A 12,499-nucleotide genomic window follows, 5' to 3' on the forward strand; every position below is an offset into this window, starting at 1 on the left:
TCAACAAACTCCACCTTGGTTCTTAAGGTAACATTGCTAAACAGGAGAAAAAGCCCCACCCCTAAGCCGAATCAGATAAAAGCAACTCCCAGGCAGCCAAATCCAAGCTGTGAGTAAACCTAGCTGCCTGCAATGGAAAAACAAAGGGGAGAGGCCGGAGATCAGAGCTGAAGTGATTTTAGTCTGATCTCTTATTGTGACTTATGATTTTATCATTTTGACTGTTTATTTTGATCACGTTCGTTGCTTGCCTTCTGACTTATACTGTTTCATGTTTATATTGGTCTGTCTCTGTGTAGCTATCAGTATTCTTTAGGGAATCTTTCTTACGTGTCTTCTTCCACTTCTCTCCGGCCTTGTGTCTCTTTCTCACCTAATAGTTGGTATCTATGTCTGTTTTCCCTTTCGCTCTTCTCTCTCTCTAACTTCCTGTTGACTCCCCCTTCCTCCATTATTTTCCTCTTTTATACTCCCATTTTAATCTAGGAATCAAGACTACATACTGCTGAACGGACAGATTGTAAGGCAGAGGGAAATAGGTTCCAGTGTGCTCATACACCTGTATGTGGATGCTAGAATCAGCATATACACTTTGAACCACACCTCCCCTCTCAATTAAACCTCAAAACTGCAAAAAGTACAGATTGCAGCCTACACTCCAACCTCAAAAGTGAACAAAGCCAGAAGACCTTCATAAGCAAGAACAGGATATAGCAGAAGAGAAATAAAAGCAACCCCACATTCCCCCAAAAACAGAATTAAAGAAGGGGAGGGAAAGGGGGAGAGAGAGAGAGAAATCTACAAAAATGAAGAAAAACCAAAAGAAGAGTATGGGTCTCTCCAAGACCCCTGGGAGGGCAGACACTGAGAAAACTGACTTCAGAATGCGAACAATGAAGAGCCCCCAGAATGAAGGGTCTCAAACAAAAACGTTGATATCAAGACAATAATGGAGAGATTAAAAAGAATTGAGGAGACACAAGAAGAAACTAGGAAGGAGCTGATATCTGAGATAACAGTAATAAAGAATACTGTGAATGAAATAAATAACAAACTGATAAGCATGGAAAGCAGAATTACCCAAGCAGAAGAAAGAATCTCAGAGCTTGAGGACCAAAATATAGAACTAACCCAAACTCTTAAAAACACAGAAAACAAGCTCAAAAAGACAGAACAAAACCTTCAAGAGATGAGCGATTACTTCAAGAGACCAAACCTAAGAGTAGTTGGCATACCTGAGGCAGAAAGAGAGACAGAGACCACACTAGAACAAATTTTCCATGAGATCATTCAAGAAAACTTCCCTTATCTAATCAGTGATGCAAAAATTCAAACACAAGAGATTCAGAGAACCCCTGCAAGACAACAAATGAGAAGACCACTCCTAGACACATAATAATTCACCTAAACGAAGTAGGCATAAAAGAAAAAATCCCAAAAGCAGCAAGAGAAAAAGACCAGATCACCTACCAGGGAAGACCAATCAGAATAGCAGCAGATTTGTCTACAGAAACCCTACAGGCTAGGAGAGCTTGGAGCCCTATCTTCAAAGTCCTAAAAGATAAACAATTTCAACCAAGAATAACTTACCCGGCCAAGCTAAACTTCATCAGCAAGGGAGAATTAAAATCTTTCCCAGATATCCAATCCTTAAGAACTTATGCTGCCACCAAACCACCTCTACATGAAACACTTAAGAAAGTACTAAACACAGAAGAAAAGGAAAAAAGAACAACATTCTTCAAAAGAGTACAGGGAAAAGAATAAAATATACATGAATCAACCACCAAACCAAAAGAAAGACAAAAAAGAACCAAGTGGAAGAACAACAACTCTATAAGAACTCTATGATAGGGATGAACTCTCACATTTCAATAATTAGCCTGAAAGTGAATGGACTAAACGCACCACTGAAAAGACACAGAATGGCAAAATGGATAAAATATCACCAGGCAATAATATACTGCCTTCAAGAGACCCATCTCACTAGAAAGGACATACACAGACTCAAAGTAAGAGGAAGGAAAACAAACTTTCAGGCGAATGGAACACAAAAGAAAGGAGGAGTCGTGATCTTAATTTCAGACAAAATACCATTTAAGCTATCAAAAATTTTAAAAGATACAGAAGGCCACTACATAATGATAAAAGGCTCAATTCATCAACAAGAAATATCTATCCTAAACATATATGCACCCAACATAGGTGTGCCGACTTTCATAAAGCAACTTCTAGGAAAACTAAAGAAAGATATTGACTCTAACACCATCATAACTGGGGACTTTAATACCCCACTCACAACCCTAGACAGATCATCAGGACAAAAAATCAGCGGGGAGATCCAGAACCTCAATGTGACTCTTGACCAAATGGACTTAATTGATACCTACAAAACACTTCATCCAAAGACCACAGAATACACATTCTACTCATCACCGCATGGAACGTATTCTAAGATCGACCACATATTTGGCCATAAATCAAGCATAAGCAAATTTAAAAGGACCGAAAATTTACCCTGCACCTTCTCGGACCACAGAGGAATAAAAATAAACATTGACACCAAAAAAGTCCCCCCAAAACCCACAAAGACATGGACACTAAACAGCATGATGCTAAACAACTCCTGGGTCAATGATGAAATCAAAAAAGGGATCAAAAGATACCTGGAAACAAATGATAATGAAGAAACATCTTACCAAAATCTCTGGGATGCCTTAAAAGCTGTAGTAAGAGGGGAATTTATATCCCTACAAACACACATGAAGAAAATGGAAGGAACACAAACTAACAGCCTAATAAGCCACCTAAGGAAACTGGAAAAGCAAGACCACAAAAATCCTAATTTCAGCAGAAGAATCCAGATCAACAAAATAAAAGCCCAAATCCAGGACATAGAAGACAAATAGATAATACAAAAAATCAATGAAACAAAAAGCTGGTTCTTCTAAAGGATAAACAAGATTGATGTTCCCCTAGCTAGACTGACCAAGAGAAAACGACAAAAAACCCAAATAAGTACAATCAGAAACACAAAAGGTGCAGTCACATCTGACCCTGAAGAAATTCAAAAGATCATTAGAGACTACTACGTACACCTGTATGGAAACAAACTTGAAAACCTTAAGGAAATGGAGGACTTTCTGACATCACACAACCTACCTAGGTTGGAACCAGAAGAAATTGAGACCCTAAATAGACCAATAACAATCAAGGAAATTGACTACGTAATAAGAAAACAACCTACAAAAAAAAGCCCTGGTCCAGATGGCTTTCCAGCAGAATTCTATAAGATATTTAAGGAGGAGCTGATATCAATCCTACTGAAGGTATTCCAGGCGATTGAAAAAGATGGAACTCTCCCCAAATCATTTTATGAAGCTAACATCACACTGATACCCAAGCCAGGTAAAGATCCAACAAAGAAAGAGAACTAAAGGCCAATATCTTTGATGAACATAGATGCTAAAATTCTCAACAAGATCCTAGTGAACTGGATTCAACAATACATCTCAAAAATCATCCATCATGACCAAGTAGGCTTCATTCCTGGGATGCAAGGCTGGTTCAACATTCGTAAAACCATAAATGTAATTAAATACATCAACAGATGTCAAAACAAAAACCACATGATTATATCATTAGATGCAGGAAAAGCTTTTGATAAAATCCAGCATCCCTTCTTGATAAAAACCCTCGAACATCTAGGCATACGGGGAACATACCTCAAAATAGTAAAAGCCATCTACGAGAAACTCACAGCCAACATACTCCTAAACAGACAAAAATTGGAACCATTTTCCCTGAAAACTGGAACAAGATAAGGATGCCCACTCTCACCCCTCCTGTTCAACATAGTATTGGAAGTCCTGGCTCGAGCAATCAGAGAAGAGAAGGCAATCAGGGGTATCCAAATAGGAAAAGAGGAAGTCAAGTTATCTCTCTTTGCAGACGACATGATTGTATACCTTGAAAACCCGAGAGAATCTGTCAAAAACCTCCTTACACTGATAAAGACCTTTGGCAAAGTCTCAGGATACAAAATAAATGTACAAAAGACAATCGCATTTCTCTACACCAATAATAAACAAACAGAAACCCAAATAAAAAACACAATTCCATTCACAATAGCCACAAAAAAATTGAAATACCTTGGCATCTTCCTAACCGGAGACGTGAAAGACCTTTACAAGGAAAACTACAAAACACTGCTCAAAGAAATCAAAGTTGACACAAACAAATGGAAAAATATCCCATGCTCATGGATCGGAAGAATTAACATTGTGAAGATGTCCATCTTACCTAAGGCAATCTACAAATTAAATGCAATACCCATCGAATTACCAGCAACATTCTTCTCAGACCTAGAAAAAACAATCCAAGAATTCATATGGAAACACAAACGTCCAAGAATAGCCAGAACAATCCTCAGCAAAAAAAACAAAGCAGGTGGTATCACAATACCACACTTCAAACTTTACTATAAGGCTACAATCATCAAAACAGCTTGGTATTGGTACAGGAACAGGCATATAGATCAATGGAATAGAATTGAGATCCCAGAAGCCAAACCTCAATTTCTCAACCAACTCATCTTTGACAAAGCCTCCACCACCTACCACTGGGGAGAGGAGAACCTATTCAGTAAATGGTGCTGGGAAAACAGGCTGACCACATGCAGAAGATTGAAACAGGACCCCTATCTATCCCCATGCACAAAGGTTAACTCCAAATGGATCAGAGACCTAAATGTAAAACCTCAAACCATAAGAACCTTAGAAAATGAAGGAAATACCCTCATGGAAATCAGAACTGGCCTCCAATTCCTGAACAAAACTCAAAACCTGCAGGTCATAAAAGAGAGGATAGACAAGTGGGACCTTATTAAACTGACAAGCTTCTGCAAAGCCAAAGAAACCATCAAGAGGGCAGGGAGACAGCCTATAGACTGGGAAAAAGTATTTGCCAACACCAGATCAGACAAAGGTTTAACATCTTTGATCTATAATGAAGTCAAACATGCTGAAAAGAAAAAAACAAACAACCCAATTATAAAATGGGCAAAAGATATGAACAGACACTTCACAAAGGAAGACATCTGAGCAGCCAACAGACATATGAAGAAATGGTCAACCTCACTAATCATCAGGGAGATGCAAATCAAAACCACACTGAGATACCACCTAACTCCAGTCAGAATGACAGTTATCAACAACTCAAAAGATAACAGCTGCTGGAGAGGGTGTGGAGAAAAGGGAACACTTCTACACTGTTGGTGGGAGTGTAAACTAGTGCAACCTCTGTGGAAAGCAGTGTGGCAATTCCTAAAAGCTTTAAATATCAACCTCCCATACAATCCTGCAATCCCCCTACTGGGAATATACCCTGAAGAACTCAAATCACTCTATAAAAAAGATACCTACACCCGTATGTTTATCGCAGCATTGTTCACAATAGCAAGAACCTGGAAGCAACCATGCTGCCCATCAAAAGAGGACTGGATTTAAAAAATGTGGTACATATGCACGATGGAATACTACGCAGCCATAAAAAAGAACAAAATCATGAATTTTGCAGCAACCTGAATGGAACTAGAGACTATAATACTGAGTGACCACTCACAAAAACAAAGGTCCGAGTATCACATGTTCTCACTCATATAATGGACCTTGGACATCCAACCTAATAGTTTAAGAAAATGACTGACAGTAGTGGAAAACTATAGCGGGGGAGGGTGATGAGATTAAAGGTAGCAAATATCGGTCTGGGGATGGGCAAGCACCTCTTATCAACAGTGTGCCTGAATGAAACGTATTTGTATACCTAACCCTTAACTGTACCCCACAACATCATAACAAAAAATATTGATTATAAAAAAAAGAAAAATCTAGAATCAATTTGAAAAAATAAATAAATAAATAAACGATACCCTAGTAGGGGCCCATGGTCATCCACTTCCGTGTACTTCTATTTTAATTACCTTAGGATAAATATCTATCTACAAGAAAAACTATGGGGCCAGATGGGAATAGACTTTAAAAATTTTGATATATAGTCCCAGCTGCATTCTTAAAAAGTTGTATCAGTTTACCTCCCTAGTGTTATTTATTTATTTTAGCACTTGCTAATCTGAGGAACTAAAATTGTATTTTATTTTTATTGCATTTCTGTCATTATTGGAGAGAATTGTTACTTTTTAGAGGTCTCTGGAACACTTGTATCTATTTATACAAATTATTTTATAAAATAACAAACTTGCCAAAGTGTATGTTGAGAATACAGTAGTGTCCACTCACCAGTTAAAACTTGAGGAGACTGCCCAGAGCTCATCTGTGCATTAAACCCATGCTGGGCAGAGCAGAGGCCCAGCAAATATTTACAGTTCTTAGCTGAGTCAGTGACAAAAGTGTGCTTCTTCCCAGTGACACTGCTTGTGATGGTGAATTTTTTTTGCTAAAGGAAAAAGCACAGACTTTAATACATAGATCATCCTTACTCATCCACTGAAGCACAACTGTACAAAGAGTAATAAAATGCTCCATCCCTTAGTTCAATATCAGCGTATTGGGCATCCAAAAGTGTATGGCAGATGTTATCTGACTATGGCCCAATATTTTTCTTAGAGTAAAGAAGATCCCTCTTTTTTTTCCCCTTCATTCATAAATCAAATTGTTTCTCAGGCAATTACTATTTTCCAAGGAGTGTCCTGGGTAAAAAGAATAAGAAATAAGTCAGGTACATTAGCCTCAACAAAGGGTAAACATAATCCTCAGTGTGCAGTATGAAAGGGCACTAAGTCTTCCTATAAGTACTCCTATTATTATTATTGTACAAACGCCAGAAAGTTGCAGACAAAATCTCAGTTAGCAAGGTTATGGGAAAGATAAAAGTTCTTATATGTGTTCTAATATTTCTGGCTATAATGTGCCAAGTTCTATGATAAGGGCTTTATGAGTATGAATTTATTTCATTTCGACAACTACAGAATGAGGAAGATTCTATCATTATCCTCATACTACAGATTAAAAAAAAAGATCAAGAGTCCTCATAACACCATAGAAATTGAGGTCACACTACAAATAAATGCTTTTCTGCATTTTACCTTCAAGGTTCACATACAAAGTGATCATATTTGTCCAGCTCCCTGGGCTAAACTGGTAGGGATTATCTATCTAAATCGAGCCTTATGGGGGGAAAAAACTTACTGCAATGTGTAATTCTGATAAGAACAATATAATACAAAGTAAAGTGATATTAAATATAAATTATGTATGACCCCCAAATAAAATCTCTATTCTAGATATTCCGTTGAGTTCAGGAAACATTGAACTTGCTCCTATAAAGATAACTTTATAAAAACAGGGTTTATGCTTGAAAGGACTCCCTGAAACTCTTGATCCTATTTAAGGCTGATCTCTTTTAATTCATGATAGTCACCATTTCTAAGAAACTCTATTTGCACAAGTCAGATATTAACAAAAGGCAGATAAATATTCATTGTTTTTCCTCTGAGAAATTCCTTTTTAGCATTAAGCTAATTTTAGATTACTTGATCATTCTCTAAATACTCTTTACTTTTATTAACAAATGCAGAGCTGAGCCTCCTTGTGCTAATGTGAATGGATTCTCAACCCAAATGAACTGTACTACATCTTGCATTTCTTTAAATAATGTATTTCATCAAGCATTCATAGATGCTGCTCTACTGGTATTAATAATTCTTCCCTAGTATTCAGCGAATCATTTTATCCACTTTTATTCAAATAGTTGAATATTTACTTGAAATCCATACACCTTGTCATACACACTGATATGTTTTCATATAGTCCTGGTGATGTGATATTAAGTTCATTCAGGTATTAAAAATGTTAGACAAGTAAGTCAGTTTTAAAAATCTAATAACTATTCTTTAACAAACCTGAAGAGGGAGAACCATTTACACACATAAACACACACACACACACACACACACACACACACACACACACTCGCCAAAATTTCTTTTAGCTTTTAATCTCCAAACAAAACTCTCCCTTTGAATGCCAGTGCTCCAAAGTATTAAATCACATAGTGTGGAGCACTGCACTACTCCCATTTCTTGACATAAAGCTGAAAACAGTTTTGACCGTAGTTGTTTGGATTTTATTTCCATTTATCATCATTTTGATAACATCTTTTAATGGAAAATTCATATCCACAGGCAAACTTTCACATAGACAAGCTTCTCTGTGTATATGATGATGTATTACTCCAATCTTACAGTTTTCTGCACCAACATGAAAACCTTTCTTTACGCCACTGTGCAATAGGAATATACTCGTGTTTCTGTCATGTGTTTGTTTCAAAGCCTTCGCTTACCATTTCCAATATTTCAGCTCTAGTAGTTCTATTGTTGTTGCTATTTGTTCACCTGCTTGTTTGTTTGTTTGTTTGTTTTGATACATCTTTGCATAACAGTAATATTATTCCAGGCAGAAGCCAACTGGCCATGAAGCTAGTGCAGCTGATGCGCCAGGGCCCTCACTTGGGTAAACTTTTTCCTGGGAGGTAAGATGCTTTCACCTCAAACAGTTAAAACCACTGACTGTTCTTTCCACTCCAACTTCCCCTCCTTCCCACTTTCTCTCCTACCAGGTGGTACTGTGTGGTATAGGAACAAATCCTTCTAAGAAGTTGATATGGGAATGCATTTAGCTTAGATTTAGTTTGATTTATTTAGGTGGTTTGTAGTCTTTTCCGCAATAGTTACCCAGTTGCCAGCCATCCCAGAATGTTCCTTCCATTTGGCCAACTCACCAGAAGTCTAAGCACAAAGGTGCAGGGCCAGTAGCTATTTGAAATTGACCATGGCCCATTCAACTCAATTCAATGACCATGAAATTGACCCAACACCCACAAAAGTTTGATATGTACAGAGCCACCAGTTGGTCTTTGAGAAATTTTTGCAATCATGAGTAATGAAAAGCTATTATTTAGTTATCAAAAACACCCAATCAAGTGAAGCTCTGTTCTATCAGGGATATGCTCTATAATTGTACATACTGCATTATCAATGTGTCATACAATAATTTTCTGTTTTTTTATTGGAATCACATGAAATATAATTTGTTAGATTTTCTGCATTTGTAACAAAGAACTGTGTAGTAACACTATAACAAGCAAGTATGTCTGTGCAAAATTGCATGTTTTATGTATCCTATTGATCCTTTCAATAATAAAAACAGATTTCAATCAGTCATGCTAGAAGAGAAATTAAACTATATTTCTATTCTCTCTAAAGAAAATAACATTACAAAAGAGCCACCATATGAAAAAAACAATCAAAGAGTATGCCATAAGAAATTTGAAGGGAAAAAAGTATTATAGACTTTGTCAGGGAGTTAAATTAAAATAGTATTTTTCTGCCTTTTGTGATATTTGTGGATTTGTTCACCTTCTAAAAATTTATACAGTTTTTATGATTTCTTTTTCTCATTGCAAATAAATATTCCTTTCATACTTGTAGTTTGTAACTTTGAACTCTTTTTCATAAAGAAGGCCTTACATAGCTTATATCTGCTTCTGCTTCTACAGAGATTTAACTAGTGGTGATAACCAACAACAGTTACTAACATGGGTAGGTTCATTGTTCTAGAAGGAATACTTTTGTGTTTGAATAATCAAACCATTCATAGATGCCAACACATCAATGAGTCATATCCTTTGAAAATGGCATCTTTCTTTATTTCCTTTGTTACTTCCATGCAGGCTGGCAAGATGATGATTTGTGATTGAAGAATTTTTGCTTCATCTATTAATAAGAAAAACTGAAATTAGCTTTATGAGCTAATTCTCATCTAACTCACAGAATTTGCAATTTTGTGCTTACAGAAGTATGAAGAGATCAAGTCATTTTCTGTGTAAGATATGTGGTTTGTAGCAAGCCACTGGTGACCTTACTTCTTGTGATGACTTTTCTGTAAAAATAAGTCATTCATGCCAAGGAAAAGGATGATCATCGGGGGAATGAAACTCCTAATTAAGTAGGCTTTTAAAAACTACTAAGTTTGTCTTGTGGACCTGATGACTTCCCAGATTTAATCAAGAAATTAATTAATTTAATCAAGAAATCTCTTGGTAATAGGGAAAACAAATATCTGTAAAAATTAAACCAATTTATATAAAAAGAACTTGTTAAAGGGGACCGTTGAACTTTACAGCTTAAAAATTCCATTTTTATGTTAACTGCATTTTTATGAATGTTTTAAATGTTTTAAAACAAGTTACATGAAAAAATTGGAACAATTAAACATGCAGTAAAGAAAATAAGAAGTAATGAAATAGCATTGAGTTAATTAAATAATTAAAATTCTTCAAATAATCTTTCAATTGAATTAAAATAATTTGAGCATTTAAAATTCTAAAACATTTATAAATATAAATATTTTCATTTGTTTGGTAAAAATTATTTGGGAAATAATCAGTTTCCTGATACTATGAAGACCACTGTAATGAACTCAATTAAATTATGCTTAATTATTAATTATTTTTAGATGTAAGCTCTTTCTCCTAAAGACAAATAATAACATTATGAAATTCTATCAAGAATCATACTTTGGCCATGTATTAATTTCAAAAGTCAAGATGGTGGAAATAAAAGAAATATTCAGAAAATGAATAAAAGTAATTATGCTTACTTAGTTAGGAAACTCTAACATCATCAGATAATAATAAAAATAGTGACTTAGAAGAAATTTTGAACCATAAGGAAAATTAAATAGAAAAAAATTCTTTTTCATAGGTTACAAAATGAAGAACTTCATGTTTGATCATGAATTATCATTGAAGTAATTCAAATGCTGACCAGGATGACATATGGGACAGACAGGAACAGTCAGCTAACAGGATACCAGTGCCAAATTGATTGTAACTAAATTCAGGAAGTATAAATATGCATGCAAATAGTGTTCAAATATGACTGTAAATGTTGTATGTTTAATGGGGATTTTTTTGTTTTAAAAATAGGCTTTGAAATTCTCAAGGGCTATCAAATTTTATAATCATCAGTGTTCTGTAGCATACCTGTAGTCCTGGAAGACAGACCAGAGGACTCAGCACATTGTATGTGAAGGGAAAATTCAAAAACAAGGAAACTGTTTCAAAGCCTTGCAGACTTCAGTCAATCTGCATTACACCCATCCCCATCTCCCACCTCCAAACTTGCTCTCAACATTGATGGATTCCCCAAATTAAAAGAACTTGGAAAGTGTAGCCCTTTCAACCAATGGCCATTCACAGGGGTATACAGGGTCCAGGTAGCAGATGGTAGAATAGAAATGGCCTCCTGGGAACTTCCCCAAAATTCCCTGACAAAAATATCCTGCAATGCATTAAAATGCGGGTTGACTGACAGACAGACTGAGCATATTTGGTCAGGAGAAAGTCACATTACCCATTGCTCCTTTAAATGAGCAAGAAGTGGAAGGAGAATGAGGCACAGGCATTTATTAGCTGAGCTACACTCACATAAGTCGAAATCTTCCTGGTTTCTCGCCACTGAAACCGTAAAGTTGCAATTCTGCTGTTGTTTTTCACTTCATATACTATGATACCCTTGGCACAGATCCCCAAGGCCATCTCCTCTTCTGGCCTCTTCTTCTCTGGGTATACTTGGTGAACTAGCACACCATATTCTGGGAGCTGCTGAGTGATCTGAAGAAAGAAAAAGGTCAATTTAGAAGAGACAGGAGCACTGATTTAAAATAATGGGCCTCAAACGATTTCATGAAAAACATGTTGATAAGTGTTCTGAAAAAAAATTGACCATAGGATTGTCTAAGTTTAAAAAACACTGAGCTAAACAGATTTCCTTACTACATACAAAACTTCTCTACACCTCTGATATGAGAGCACGTTTCTATTTTTTTAAGTCAAGAAATACTTTTCTCATGGAGTACCTAAAATAACACTTAGAACACAGTTATTATGAAAATGATACAATAGAATAATAATATTTTGGACAAGTTTTTTAGAATTCAGAATCTTCTGGGACATCTCAAGGTAAAGGATTTCATTTCCTAATTGTGTCAGAGTCTACAGTATTTTCTGGTCCAACTCTTTCATGATATACATGGAAAAACTGAGGTTCAAGTAGAAAGTAACTTTCTGGATCATCAGCATCGCTATTAAAGCAAGATGAGCCATGAACACCCTGCAGAGATAATGATCATTCACTTTGGCATTTCTCACCATGTAGCAATGCCTTGGTGAAGTCCCCAGAGCCCAAGGTTTCACCTCAGTTTTAACCAGGCTAGGAGTCTAAATTGTGTCAAGAGCCATGGGTCAATTGGAGCTGGGGACTGCATTAGGCCAACCAAAGTTTTAATAGTATAAAACTAACACACATGTTTTTATGCCTGAATGGTAGTCATGTCTCTATCCTGGGCTCTCCCATCTCCATCTTCATCAGGAAGGCATCAGTTCTCATCAGAAGTCTGATGTGCCTGGACCCCCAGCAAGG

The 12,499-nt window shown here is 36.3% G+C and overlaps 1 protein-coding gene across 1 annotated transcript in view; it reads right to left on the minus strand.

Annotated features, from left to right (window-relative positions):
- LOC103268135 (FERM and PDZ domain-containing protein 2-like) overlaps positions 1-12,499 on the minus strand; it is a gene marked incomplete at its 3' end in the record, with an annotated part of 99,589 nt that overhangs the window by 15,969 nt on the left and 71,121 nt on the right. The window contains exons 14-15 of the mRNA XM_008065687.1: positions 11,506-11,691; positions 6,297-6,453 (exon numbers count right to left, since the gene is read on the minus strand). Coding sequence (XP_008063878.1) covers positions 6,297-6,453; positions 11,506-11,691 — 343 coding nt within the window. The remainder of the gene's footprint in view (positions 1-6,296; positions 6,454-11,505; positions 11,692-12,499) is intronic.

The sequence above is a fragment of the Carlito syrichta genome, unplaced genomic scaffold (assembly GCF_000164805.1).
Source record: "Carlito syrichta isolate Samal-C Ts95f unplaced genomic scaffold, Tarsius_syrichta-2.0.1 Scaffold103930, whole genome shotgun sequence".
Classification (NCBI taxonomy): Eukaryota; Metazoa; Chordata; class Mammalia; order Primates; family Tarsiidae; genus Carlito; species Carlito syrichta.